This window comes from Sinohyriopsis cumingii, chromosome 3 (assembly GCF_028554795.1).
Source record: "Sinohyriopsis cumingii isolate HCF-2022 chromosome 3, ASM2855479v2, whole genome shotgun sequence".
NCBI lineage: Eukaryota > Metazoa > Mollusca > Bivalvia > Unionida > Unionidae > Sinohyriopsis > Sinohyriopsis cumingii.
The window spans coordinates 42,202,458-42,215,824 of NC_142963.1; the positions used below are offsets into that span (position 1 = coordinate 42,202,458).

Consider the following 13,367-nt stretch of genomic DNA (forward strand, 5'->3'; position numbering starts at 1 on the left):
TATAGGCATCATGACAGTAAAACTGCCACCATTCAATATAGGCATCATGTCAATAAAAATGCCACCATTCAGGATAGGCATCATGACAATAAAACTGCCGCCATTCAATATAGACATCATGTCAATAAAATGGCTGCCATTCATTATAAACATCATGACAATGAAACTGCCACCATTCATTATAGGCATCATGACAATAAAACTGCCACCATTCATTATAGGCATCATGACAATAAAACTGCCACCATTCGTTATAGGCATCATGACAATAAAACTGCCGCCATTCAATATAGGCATCATGACAATAAAACTGCTGCCATTCAATATGGGCATCATGGCAATAAAACTGAAAAGGCTTGAAATGACTTCTTAACATTTTTTTAACTGAACTTGACCAAATTTAATAGAATGCATCTCAGCAAGGGCTTTCCAGTTTATATAAATAATGCCAATCCACCATTAAATATGAATATTGTTACTACAAAAAATTAGAAAACCTGTAAGCAATTTATTCACATATTAAGCTGCTTTACTAAAAAACTGAAACAAAAAGCTTTAAAAAACTTCTTGTAAACCACTAAAAACAGAATTTATCCAAATTTGATAGACAACATTTGGCATAGAGGGCTTTTATTTTCATAACGGTGATGCCAGTTTGCCTTGAAACTACTTAATCTGGAAATAAAATTGCCTAATATAATTTTACCAACTTTGACAGAAAGTATCATGGCATTCAGACCTTTCAGCATTGGTCAAATGTTTCTGATGTGCCTTCAGATGTGGATGAAGATACCAAAAATAGAGAAACATTTAAACAGTTGACAGCAGCACTAGAAGAAATTTCAACTGAAGCAGTTGTCAGCCAGGTGAATGATCTCAGGCCCACTTGGGTCTTTTGTCTACTATCTACTGTCTTTTGAGTATTCTTTTTTTGACAGATGTCAGTTAAGAGTGATTTGTTCAGAAATTTCCAGTGAAAATATGTCAGATGTACATTTCATACACCTAGGTGCTGGCAATGAAACATCACAACTCACTTCAGTATAAAAAAAACATGAGCTAGGCTAATGAAAACCAGCTTTTGTTTTCCATATGGAAGGTCGTGTACAATACGATAGATATGTCATTTTAAGCATGGTCTAAGAAAAATATATTTTCAGTTCCTCCCAAAAATAATTGAAAGATACAGCTACAAACCATAATGACATGAGAGCTCAGAAAGTTTTAGCAGGTAACTGAATATCAGTTTCAGTTGGAACTAAATTTACAGAAGACAGTATTTGATGTGAAAATTCCTGCACAAATCACCCATTTGTGCAAGTCATTCTGTGTAAACTGCTCCGGTGGCCTAGTGGTTAGAATGTCCGCCTCAGATGCGGAAGGTCATGGGTTCAATCCCCGGCTGAGTCATACCAAAAACTTGCATAAAAATGGTACTAACAGCTGCCTTGCTTGGCGTTCAGCATTAACAGGTTAGTGTTAGGACTGGTCGGCCTGATGTCAGGATAATGTGACTGGGTGGGACATCATGCTACATGTCTGCGGCATGATGCCCCAGTGATAGACATAACTATAAACTGTCACACTGCAGACATTGTGGCGATATGACTGAAATTTTTTTAAAGCTATATTAAAAAATCCAAATCACACACACTCATTCTGTGTAATTTTCATCAAGGTATAATGGGCATGGCTGGTATTGGGTTCTCCTTTGCCAAAAATTTCAAAATTACACTTTTTGTTGTCATGGTTTGTTATCTTTTGTAATTTTAAGTATTATTTTCAGAAAACTGAATGGATTTTATCATCTAGACGATGCTGAAATGGATTTTAGTACTGCTGAACTAATGACAACAAAGACACTTATGTATAGAGCAGTCATCAGCAAGAGTTGACTTATTTTCATAACTTTTGCAAGATGTAAACTGCCTATTATAATTTTATTTCCATTTAGTTTAAAGTGTTTGTTCATAAATGTCTGTTTTTTGTTTTACAGGTTTAAAAGATAGAGAAGAAAGAAATCTGTGAAAACTTAAAACCTCGGATGTGCAATATTAGGATGAGCAAATGGAATCACCCATAAAAAGGCGTATCAGTACATGCCAGCAGTTGGGGATTTCAGATTGGCCACAGCTCGTAGTTTTCTCATGAGAATAATCAAGAGTTTAATTGTATAGTTTTTAATCAAAGACATTTGGTTTATATTATTTAATAATGTACGGTCAATCAACACATTTATGGTGAGGTTAAAAATGAAATGGATGATTATGTGAATGTGTAAAAAGGTTGATGAATGAAATGCATGGTTACACTTGTTACAATTATGAACTTTTCTGTAGGTAAATATTAAATTTTATGAACCAGTAAATCTCATACATGACAGATTTCGTTCAGAAAACTACCTAAACATTCAAGCAAATATTTCTGGTTCATAAATCCTCATGAAAGGAAAGTTCAAGAATTGTTTTATTGCTTGTTTTACTGCTAACTTTGACACTGGACTTGTTTCAAAATGCCATTCCAGGTGCACATTGCTATGATTAAGATTTTGTGTCATCCTGTTAAGGTCATTGACATCAACACAGTGCAGTATGTCAGAGTATCAAATCACAGAACATCGTGCCAGCCAATGAAAATTATTTACTGGGCAAATTTAAAAAATACACACTGTGATTAGATAGTTTTCAACTTTTATTTGGTAGGCAGATAAGTGGAAATCTTAAACCAGAAACCTTTTAAAAATTTTAGGAATACATTTGTCTGAAAATGGATTCTTTCAAATGATCTTTTAACCTTACCATAATTGTATGGTTGAATAGTTAAGTGATGTTTTTAAAAAGAAATGCTGTCATAAGGTCCACATGATGCGTGTGGATTCCCAAGTATTATATCATTATTGACACAGGGAGATCAGTCTATATTTTATTCACTGCTAGTTAATTTTTAACTAGAAAGTCGTTAACATTTTATATTTTACATTCACTATGTAAGATTTTATATTTCTCATTATGTAATAGAATTTTGAACTTGTTGTTAGATCATATGTTTTCTCTAACATATCACTAGTTATAATCAAGGTTTAACTGTATCTTTACTTGATTTTTTTTATTCATGTAATGCACTTCAATCCATGTTATGATGGTTCAAAATTATGGAGGTAAAGTTAGCCACCAATATTTAATGTGATCTTCCATCTTGACATATTTAGCATGTATGAACTTTTCTTTTAAAAAAAATTGAAAAATTTAACAGTGTATCATTTAATGTACATCAGGTTTATAATCCTGGTGGTTACTGGTTAAAATGTCACTTATAGGGTTTTCAAGGGTTGCAGAGTACAAATACATAGGTTTTTAGTTCACTTGGCCACCAGGTCATCTGAGCTAATAATAGTATGACTCTAGTGGCTGTTATGCACCATGTGCTGTCCATTGTGCATCTGTCATGCTGTGTGCATGTGTCAGCAATTGCTTAGATAAACGTTTTCTTAGAAACTACTGAACTGAGATCAGCCAGACTTGGCATGAAGGGTTTTCAGATTTTACAAATGATGCCACTGCTTTTAAATATGGCCACCATTACTAAAAATAGAAAAACATTTAAATGACTTCTAAAAATCTTCTAAACAGAATTTGACGAAATTTAACAGAAAGTATCCTGCCATGGAAGGCTTTTGGATTTACACAAATCATGAAGATATGCCATCAAATGTGGGTGCTGTTATTACAAATAGAATAAACATCAAAGGGATTTCTGAAAAAGTGTAGAACAGAACTGAGCAAATCTGACATCAGGTGCTCTAGCATAAAGGATATTAACGTTTGTATAATTTAATGTAAAGTACAAGTGATACTGATATACCTTCAAATGTTGCTGCTTGTAGTAAAATCAGAAAAATGTGCTTTTTCTTAAAAATGCTTCAAAATTTTGACCAGATTTGACAAAAAAGACCCTTGGGGACTTCAAACTTGAACAATTGATGCCTATCCACCATCAAATATGGCTGCCATTACTTAAAATAGTAAGACCTTTTAACAACTCTGAAACTGCTCACCATAATTTTTATGATGTTTGACAGTAACTTTCATACCTTGAAAGCATGTAAATTTATACAAATTGTGTTGATCTCCTGCATATGGTTACTGTTACTGAAAGTTATAAAACAGTCAGACAATTTTATCTCACATAACCGGGGCCCCGAGTGGTCTAAAGTGCTCACCATTACTGATCACTGCCATCTCACCTCTGTCTGTGTGGGTTTCGAGTTTCGGGTTTGGCCAATGTGGGTATGTGAGAAAGTTTGCCAGTAGCTTCTCATGTGTTGGTGGTTCTTTCTGGCATTTTCTCAGGTTGTTTCTCCATCATTTATACTGGCCGCCATGTATAGCCTATCTTGCACTGAAAAATGGCATTAAACCCTACAACAACTACAACTATCTCACATAACAACTAAGCATAATTTGCCAACTGTGACAGAAAGTATCAGAAAGCATTTCATTATTGAACAAATGGTGCTTTTGTGGCATCAAATATGGATGAAGATACAAAACACTAGAGAAAACTTGAAACAGCTGTTTTCATAACAGACAATCAACATTATCAGAAATTTCTTACAGAAAGCATGCTGCTGACATGTTTCATTGCAAAGAGCTCTTGCCTGTTAGGTTGGTATCAGGTGGGCAATCTCAGGCATGTCTGGGCCTTTTGTTTTTTTATATTACTATTCCTGTAAATTTTCAGAATGGTGGTTCACCACTTGCTACAAAATTGCTCAGATTCTGTCTTGTTTTTTTACGAATGTAATTTCACCTTTTTTACAACATAATAATACAATTATTGCCCCCAGTGATGAGACTAAATTAAACATTGTTTATCAGCAGCAGCACATGTCATTTTACAATTGGGTAGCAATGCATGTACCTGTGGTGGACAGTTTTTTATATACCTTTGGGAGAAGAATATAGATTGACTGACAGGCAAGTCTCATTCAGTGTGAAAACTGATATACCATATATATACTCACTTATTAGACAAGTCCATCTGCAACTGCATTTTGTAATGGCAGATCTTGGTCTGTACAGTTTGTTAGGAGTAATCAGTAGAAATCATGGACTCTGATCTGCAGGTTCAGTGTGATATGGCAGAACAGGATCTTTGGTTTTTGCAATTTGCCTTGACTTTTAAGCAAGTATATATGGTAATGAATAATTTGTATGTATGTTATCTGCAGTATTTTCATGAACACAGCACAATTCTAAAATGAACCTGGAATCAGACTATACACTCTACACCCAGATCTACTGTTGCATGGTGCACCACCAGATTGGGGTTTTATGCTGTCCTAATAAGAACCATTAGTGGAACCAACAGTGTATACCCAGGCCTGCAAAACGTGTAACTTTGAGCAAATTGCAAAGAAATTTATATTTGTAACATGATATTCAATTAGATAAAAATGAAAAATCGATATTAAACTCAAGCTCTGAGTTTTATGACCCCTAGACCAGATCATGGTCTATTCACTAGGTATTTGTGTAAACTTTTTATGTTAGCATATATTATTTTTGAAAGTCATTTATCCAGTTGGAATCTCGAAATATTTGAGCCAGGAATCTGATTCATTTTAGTAAATTTTAAATGGAAACCAGTTTACACTTCATTTGTGGCATGTGTTTATTGTTTGTCTCCAATGGCATCCTTGTACTACAAGTAGTTCTATCCATTAAGGCATGTAGAGATAGAGAACACTGAAAAATTATCTGTTTATTCATGCTTTGGAAACTACATGAAAGCTGGCAGTATGAGGTTTTTTGAGAAGAACATATTATTATATCAGTGAATTTTATTCCAATGGAGATAACACAGAGAAGCTCTGATTAACAAGATCACACCTATATGTGCCAGTATACACAAAATAGTATTATAAAAAAAGAAAATATTTCCACTAAGATCTTTGATAGCATTCTCACACGGTCATCAGGTTAGTTATGTCATTTTTTTAAATGTTGGGTGCAAATATGGACCCAGTTTTAATATGCATACACACTTGATTTTACAATGTGATGATAAATCTAGGATTGGTAGTAATCTCACAGTTCAACAATGTGAGGGTAATTTCTCAGAAAAGTTAGTTTCTTAAGAAATGACTTGTGATATGTAGTTCCAAATCAAAACCCAGTGACCATCTGTTTGTATATTTCATTGGACTATGAGAGATACATAGAGAGCTGTAGATAAATGAAATTAGAAGAACTAAATTCATTATTATGCACATATACCTTCTAATCTGTTAATGTGTATACACCTGATGATTTGTTATTGTTTATACAACTGATGATCTGTTATTGTTTATACAACTGATGATCTGTTATTATGCATGCATCTTCTAATTGTTGTGTATATACCTCCTGATCTGTTTTGTGTATACACCTTATCTATTAAAGTTTGCATACCCCTAATCTGTTAATGTGTGTATACATCTTCCAGTTTGTTAATGTTTGCATACACCTCATCTGTTAATGTGGGCATACACCTGATCTGTTATTGTGTGCACACACATTCTAAATATGTTATTGTGTGCATACATGTTCTAATCTGTCATTGTGTGCATACACCTTCTAATCTGTTATTGTGTGCATACACCTAATCTGTCATTGTGTATAGACTATCAGATTTGTCATTGTGTGCATACACCTTCTAATCTGTTATTGTGTGCATACACCTTCTAATCTGTCATTGTGTATAGACCTTCTGATCTGTTATTGTGTGCATACACCTACTAATCTGTTAATATTTGCATACATGTGATGATCTTTATTGTGTGCATACACCTTCTAATCTATTAATGTTTGCAGTTACCTTTTGATACATTATGGGCCACATGTGGCTGATCAGTCTAAGGCACTAGCCTTTACAGATCACTGATATCTCACCAGTGTTTTGTGTGGGTTTGAGTCTTGGATTTAACCAACATGAGTATGTGAGAAAGCTAGCCAGTAGTTTCCCATGGGTTGGTGGGTATCATCTGTTGAAAAATGGCATTAAACCCATAACAACATCAACAAAAAGAAGTGATCTGTTCTTGTGTGCACACACCTGCTAATACGTTATTTTACCTCTACTGCTGAAGGGGATAGATTCTTCTGCTGTTCATTGACGTCTTTATATTCATATCACTGCATATCTGTCGATCCATTCCACATTTCAACACAGTAGCTTACAAATTATTTAAATTAGATTGTAAAATTGTGTACTTATCATGGTCATAGATTTTCAGGCTTTTTCAGCAGTATGTCAGTAATTTTTAACAGTTGAAGAAGACAAATGGAATTTGATTGATATTATAGTGATTACCTGATTCAACTTTAAAGTAAACTGAGTAACTTTTTTTTGTTTTTGTAAGCATGGTTCGTAACATTTTAGTTTGGTGGTGTTTTATGGCACATCAGCACATGCAAGTTATTTAGTGCCTAGGCATTTGAAGTAAAGCGTATTTCCCAGGATCAAACAATGGTCATTTACTTGGGTTAATAGGATACAAGCACACACCATTTTGGTGCTGAATCTGTCACCTTAGCCACTATCATTGCTGCTTTTAACTTATTGGACTGAGATGTTTTTGATAAAAATGTATTAGCAGCATTAAGCAAAGTTCATAGACATATGGAAATTCAATAGGCACATACATTTATATTTAGATATCTGATTTTCAGGATATTAACATCAATTTTTCAATTTCTTTTTTTTTATAGTACATTTTATAGAACTATTTTCGGGGCCTCGAGAGGCCGAGTGGTCTAAAGCGCTCATCGTTCCGGATCACTGCCATCTCAGCTCTGTCTGCGTATGTTTGAGTCCAAAGCTCGGCTAGCGTGGGTACGTGGGAAAGCCTGCCAGTAGCTTCTTGTGGGTCGGTGGTTCTTCCCTGGGTTTTCCAGGGTTCTTCCTCCACCAGTTATACTGGCTGCTATATATAGCCTGTCTTGTGCTGAAAAATGGCGTTAAACCCTAGAACAACAACAACAATAGAATTATTTTGGGACAGCATCTTTAAAACCATGTGTGGGAGATCAAGATACATGTTTGTATGCAGATGTAGTTTGACCTGATGCAATTTTCATTGTCATTAGAGCAATTTTTGTACATTTGTAATTTTGTGGACATTTACATTGTTTGGTTTGCAGTTTATGCATACATGTTTTTCAGACACAATTCTAATTTATTCACCTCTTGAGCAAATTTATTCAAATGATTGAATTTGGATCAAACAAATAGTTTTTTTTGTTTCATGTCACTGACTTTCTTGTCTGATGTCATAGGTTTTTACTTGGAAAATATTACACCTTTGTCAGCAAATGTTAGTTAACTGCAGACAAACCATCTATCAGATTATCACATTATCAAGTGACAGGTTGTTGAATAAGAGCAATATCTGTTGAGCTTGAAGAAATACAAGGTGGATTAAACAAGAAGCTAAACAGCGCAAAATTCTTGCACAACAAAGTAGTACGCAGCCTGTTTCTTGAATGTATATGGACTAAATATACACAATGTTGTATATTCTGATGTGAATGTAATTTAAAATGGCTGACAGTGTGGCACGTAGAGGCTTTCATCATAAATATCAAAGTTGTGGAATTGTCTGGGTGTTGACTAAGATCCCAGACCTGCCAAACCTTACAATTTTGCCGTAAGTCTTACGATAATGACCTTTTAAATATGAACTTACAGAATAAAAGCAAAAACTATGGAAACATGATTGTTGCAGTAAAATCCAGATAATTGGCTCATTCGTGTTTGATTTGGATCTTTGTTTCATATTAGATTTAGTGGAGATAATCAGGTAACCAGACTAACTTTGCAGTAGTACCTCAGGCGCTTTAATTGCACATATTTTTTTAGATGAAGTATTGGCATGATCAAACTTGAAATTTTTAAAATGATGTTCAGCAAGTGATACATGTTGAAGATGAAACGACTACTAAGTGCTTTATAAAGTGTTAATAATCAGTACAGAAGAATATAAAGGAGTATTCAGATTCTCACGAATAAAAGCAAGAAGGCACCAAATTACATTTATTGGACATCACATGTCAATTTGAGTATGTCTCATGGTAGGAGATATGATTGCAATCATTGTGAAAAAAAGTTGAGAAATAGCAACAAGCTATTGAGCTGCATAAGGTTGTAACTGAAGGTTGTGCAACTACTAGAGGTACATAAGGTTTATATATACTTTACAGAATTTTCAGTTAAAACATAATGTTTACCATCACTGCATTAGTTGCGAATACTGAACTTTTAAAATATGTTTTCCAACTTTACAGTAGCGTTAGATGATATTTTGTTACATCTTACTGAAAACTGGTCACACATATGGGGAAAAAAGTCAACTGCCTTATTGAGATGGTCTTGTCAGGGTTGGCAGGTCTGAGATTCATTTGATCAAATGTAGCCCTGATATAGTCCATTTCAAACAATAGCTGTAACCAATTGCTGATCTTTAAAAGGGCTCTGATTTCAGGGTTTTTTGTTTGGTGTTGGATGATTAAATTGAAAGGGATAAGATTCTGTTTTTGGTGCTATTATTTGCGTTCTTCTTAATCTGCATGAATACGAGTTAAAAACATCCTTTACATATCAAGAGTAAGTTCCAGTGCAAATATAGCATTTGTAAACTATGTGAATAACTGTCAGTCACCTTCCAGTGTTATTATAATTACATTAGCCATTGTTCTAAGTAAATTTAATTTCATTGTATGATCATGAGTTCTTTGACCATTAGTGTACTTGAGTAGATTATCTTGCTGCATCACATTATGTTTCAAGGCATTTATGATCATGTGAATATTTATTTCCTTGATATACTTTAGAATGTTTATTGTAGCCCTATTGGCTTAATGCAAATTTAATAATATTTAAAGAATTTTTTGTTTATATGCACTTTATTTAATATTTAACTTCTTGTTGAAAGACTGTGTTTTTGTAAAATATTTGGTAGTTGATGATTCATTTCCATGTTGGCAGTATAAATGTTTTTCTTCATTCTTGTCATCTTTACAGTCAAAGCTGTGTGTATTTTATTTTTAGTTAAGTGCTTTGATGGAAGGTATTGTGTCAGATTCTTTTATGTGTGCCAATGCACTATAGTTCAGACATCATTTATTTCCAATGTAAGCCAAATTCAGTCTCGTGGGTCGGTGGTTCTTCCCTGGGTTTTCCCAGGTTCTTCCTCCACCATTAATACTGGCTGCCATGTATAGCCTATCCTGTGCTGAAAAAAATGGCGTTAAACCCTACAACAACAACAACAGCCAAATTCAATGTTCTGAAAGAGACTTGGAGTTAATCACAGTGATATGTTCCAAATTGGTAAGTTTTTGGTGTATGAATATCTGGGTAAATAGGCAAAGAAAAGATTGCTTTATGATTGGTATTGAAAATAACATTTGGACTGTGTTTCATCTGTCAAAGAAATGCATGTACTTTTAGTTATTCCTGCAGCTTTTGAAAGAAAAAATGGAAGTAATAATTCCATTATAGGATCCTCAAAATGATTGCTTACGATGCTGTTAGTGATGATATATTATCACATCAATGTGCCTTCAATAAAATTATTTTATCAACCACACACTTGATGGCAGTTCAGAATGACCACAGTTTACATCCCAGGTCTTTTTCTAGCATTCATTGGAAAAGTCTAGGGATGTTCTGATCGAGTGCTGCCTTAGTCACCCATATATAACTGCAGACAGAATGACTGATATCTGATGTCACATAAAGTGCCAGTAAATCGGGGTCTATATGCTTTGTTGGGTCCATGGTTGTCCAATTGGTAGCTTGTTAAACTTGTAAATTCAGGGGTTGCTGATTTCGGTACCTTCCCAGGCCATCTCAAATTGACTGCCTTAGTGTATCCATGTGAAAGGTTTATAACTCCCAATTCCTTGTCATGATATAGCCAATAATGTGTTTAAAGTACATCAAAACAACAAACCAGTCATGCAATTTTCAAAAAGTCATAAATAGACTGCGCAGTGTAGACCCATATCTGCTGGTGCATTATGGGACAAAACTTGAGCCAACTCCAGATAATGCTCAAAAGTATCCTGAGTGAATAAAACACTGCATTGTACATTTGGAGTGAGAGTTCCAAGTCTGGAGTAACACGATGGATAGGCCAGTTGTTTGTCGATGGGTATGCTTAAAACGTGAACATTTTACTAATTTTATTGAGCCTGTCTTGGTGGAATGTCAAAATACCACAAATTTTGTGAACTATGTGCTTGTCTTCCCATCTGTACATTTATCCATGCCTATATTAACCTCAATGGTAATGTTTTATACTTGGCTAAATTAATAGCACGTGCAGCATAAAGGTGGGTCTTTTGTATTTATAGAGATACTCCAAGTTTTGACTAGATAATACGACATGGTCTCATGTGGGAGTCTGGAAGTTTGGGGCAACTTTATAATAAAATTACTTAATTCTTCAAATGAGTAAATATTACCAAATTTGTATATCTTTGAACACTTTAAATGGCCATTTTTCATTTTTCCTGTTCATTTTTTTCCCTTTGTTTTACAAAGATCAGCATTTTAATCACTTATCAGTGTTTTTGTTCTTTGCCTTAACTAGTTTACAGCAGACATCTTACATGACAGGAACGACAAATCTGATCATTACAATATAAAATGGTTAATATTAAAAGTAGAATAAACATTTTTGGATTTAATCTAGTCATATATTTCAAGTGGTAAATGATACAGTCATCTAGAGATATTTTGCTTGCCATTGTAAAGGTAGAAATATTAATGATTGCTTATATTCAGGAAATGGTGCTATACGAAAGATAATTTTATTGCATAGTTTTGGGAAGGAATTAAAGTGAAATGTTATCTGTTTGGCACAAGAAAGAGAAGAAAAATAAATGCTGCATACCTTGTTACTAATTGATTTGATCAGTATGGTATAAAAATTTAGAAAGTGTAAAGAAATTCACTTGGTACTGTCCTAAAACAAGTTTATGCGGTAATTGTTGCTTGCAGATAGAACAAAACCTTACACAATGAAAAAAAAAACACGAAATTTTAAGTTCCACAAAGGTAATTTCAGCAGTGTAATGCTTGAATACCAAAGGATGTGTATTGACACAAATTGCAAAATATTTTGAGAGTGAAATGGTGGCCATCATAGAGGTAAATGTGTGCCAATCAAGTAAATTAGTGCAACGAATCTTTCCCTGATTTTTACCATAGAATCCGGACAATATTGTATTGTATGTTTGTAACAAAATTAGAAAATAAAATGTGTTATTAAAAGTATTATTTCTTTTGTTCAGTTAATTCAATAGAAGTAGACCAAACTAGGTGACTTGGAAGAGTGATTTCCCCCATCTCCATAAAAGGCAGAAGACATAATATAACAAGGTCGAAATTTGTTCAAGGTCATGAGTAGCTGATCAGAATCTGGGAACCTCCTAAAGCATCTGCATATCAATTAAGATCAAAATATTGTCTTGATACTGGGACACTTTGCTAACAAGTAATGCCTTTGTAGGCACAAAATCATGACCTTAAATAGTCTTTGATATTGAGGAAATTTGTGTTAATAACTGTTCCATTTATTTCAACATGGTTTTCTTTTAGTTATTACTAGTGTTGCTGAATATTATTATTTCGAGTAAAACAACAAAGATCCTAATCTGAAATAGCATAATGGGCCTGAAAATCAGGGTCTTTGTTGTTTGTTCTGCTGATTATGCCTAACTGCATAGACCCAGATCTCTAGGTGCATTATGCGATTGTAGCTCTGGGTCTATGCATTTTACAGTTGGACTTGTCTTATAAGCGAGTATATAATTTATTAAGCCACATGTCCAGCCATGCATTCTTTTATCCAAGACACAGTCTTGTTTGCATGATCAGCTTTTGATGAATTACCGTTAAAGTGACTAAAAATATTGGTCATCACCAGAAGATGCATATATCAGTATTTCACTCTGATCACAACTATTTTTTTTAATAGAGTTAGTGCCCTTTTTGTCTTGTAGATTAATGCTGTGTATGCCAAATCTCAATAATGCAAGTGCACTGCTCCGATGGCCTAGTGGTTAGAGTGTCTGCCTTGGATGTGGGAGGTCGTGGGTTCGATCCTCAGCCAAGTAATACCATAGACATAAAAATGGTACTAACAGCTGCATCGCTTATCGCTCAGCAGTTAGAGGTTAATTTTAGGACTGGTCAGACTGGATGGGACATCATGCTACATGTCTGCGGCATGATGTCCCAGTACTTGACATCACTATAAAATACCACACTGCATACATCGTAGTGATATGACTGAAAAATTGTTAAAGCTATGTTAA

At 34.3% G+C, this 13,367-nt stretch overlaps 1 protein-coding gene across 2 annotated transcripts in view; it reads left to right on the plus strand.

Moving 5' to 3' along the window:
* LOC149802757 (SEC14-like protein 5) overlaps positions 1–12,324 on the plus strand; it is a 96,867-nt gene extending 84,543 nt beyond the window's left edge. The window contains exons 15-16 of one of the 2 annotated variants that reach the window (XM_089952184.1): positions 719–866; positions 1,997–12,324. In XM_089952184.1, the coding sequence (XP_089808310.1) occupies positions 719–866; positions 1,997–2,002 (154 nt within the window). In that variant the 3' untranslated portion in view covers positions 2,003–12,324. The remainder of the gene's footprint in view (positions 1–718; positions 867–1,996) is intronic. The other variant, XM_089952185.1, reaches the window with a different exon arrangement.
* Positions 12,325–13,367: the final 1,043 nt, after the last annotated feature.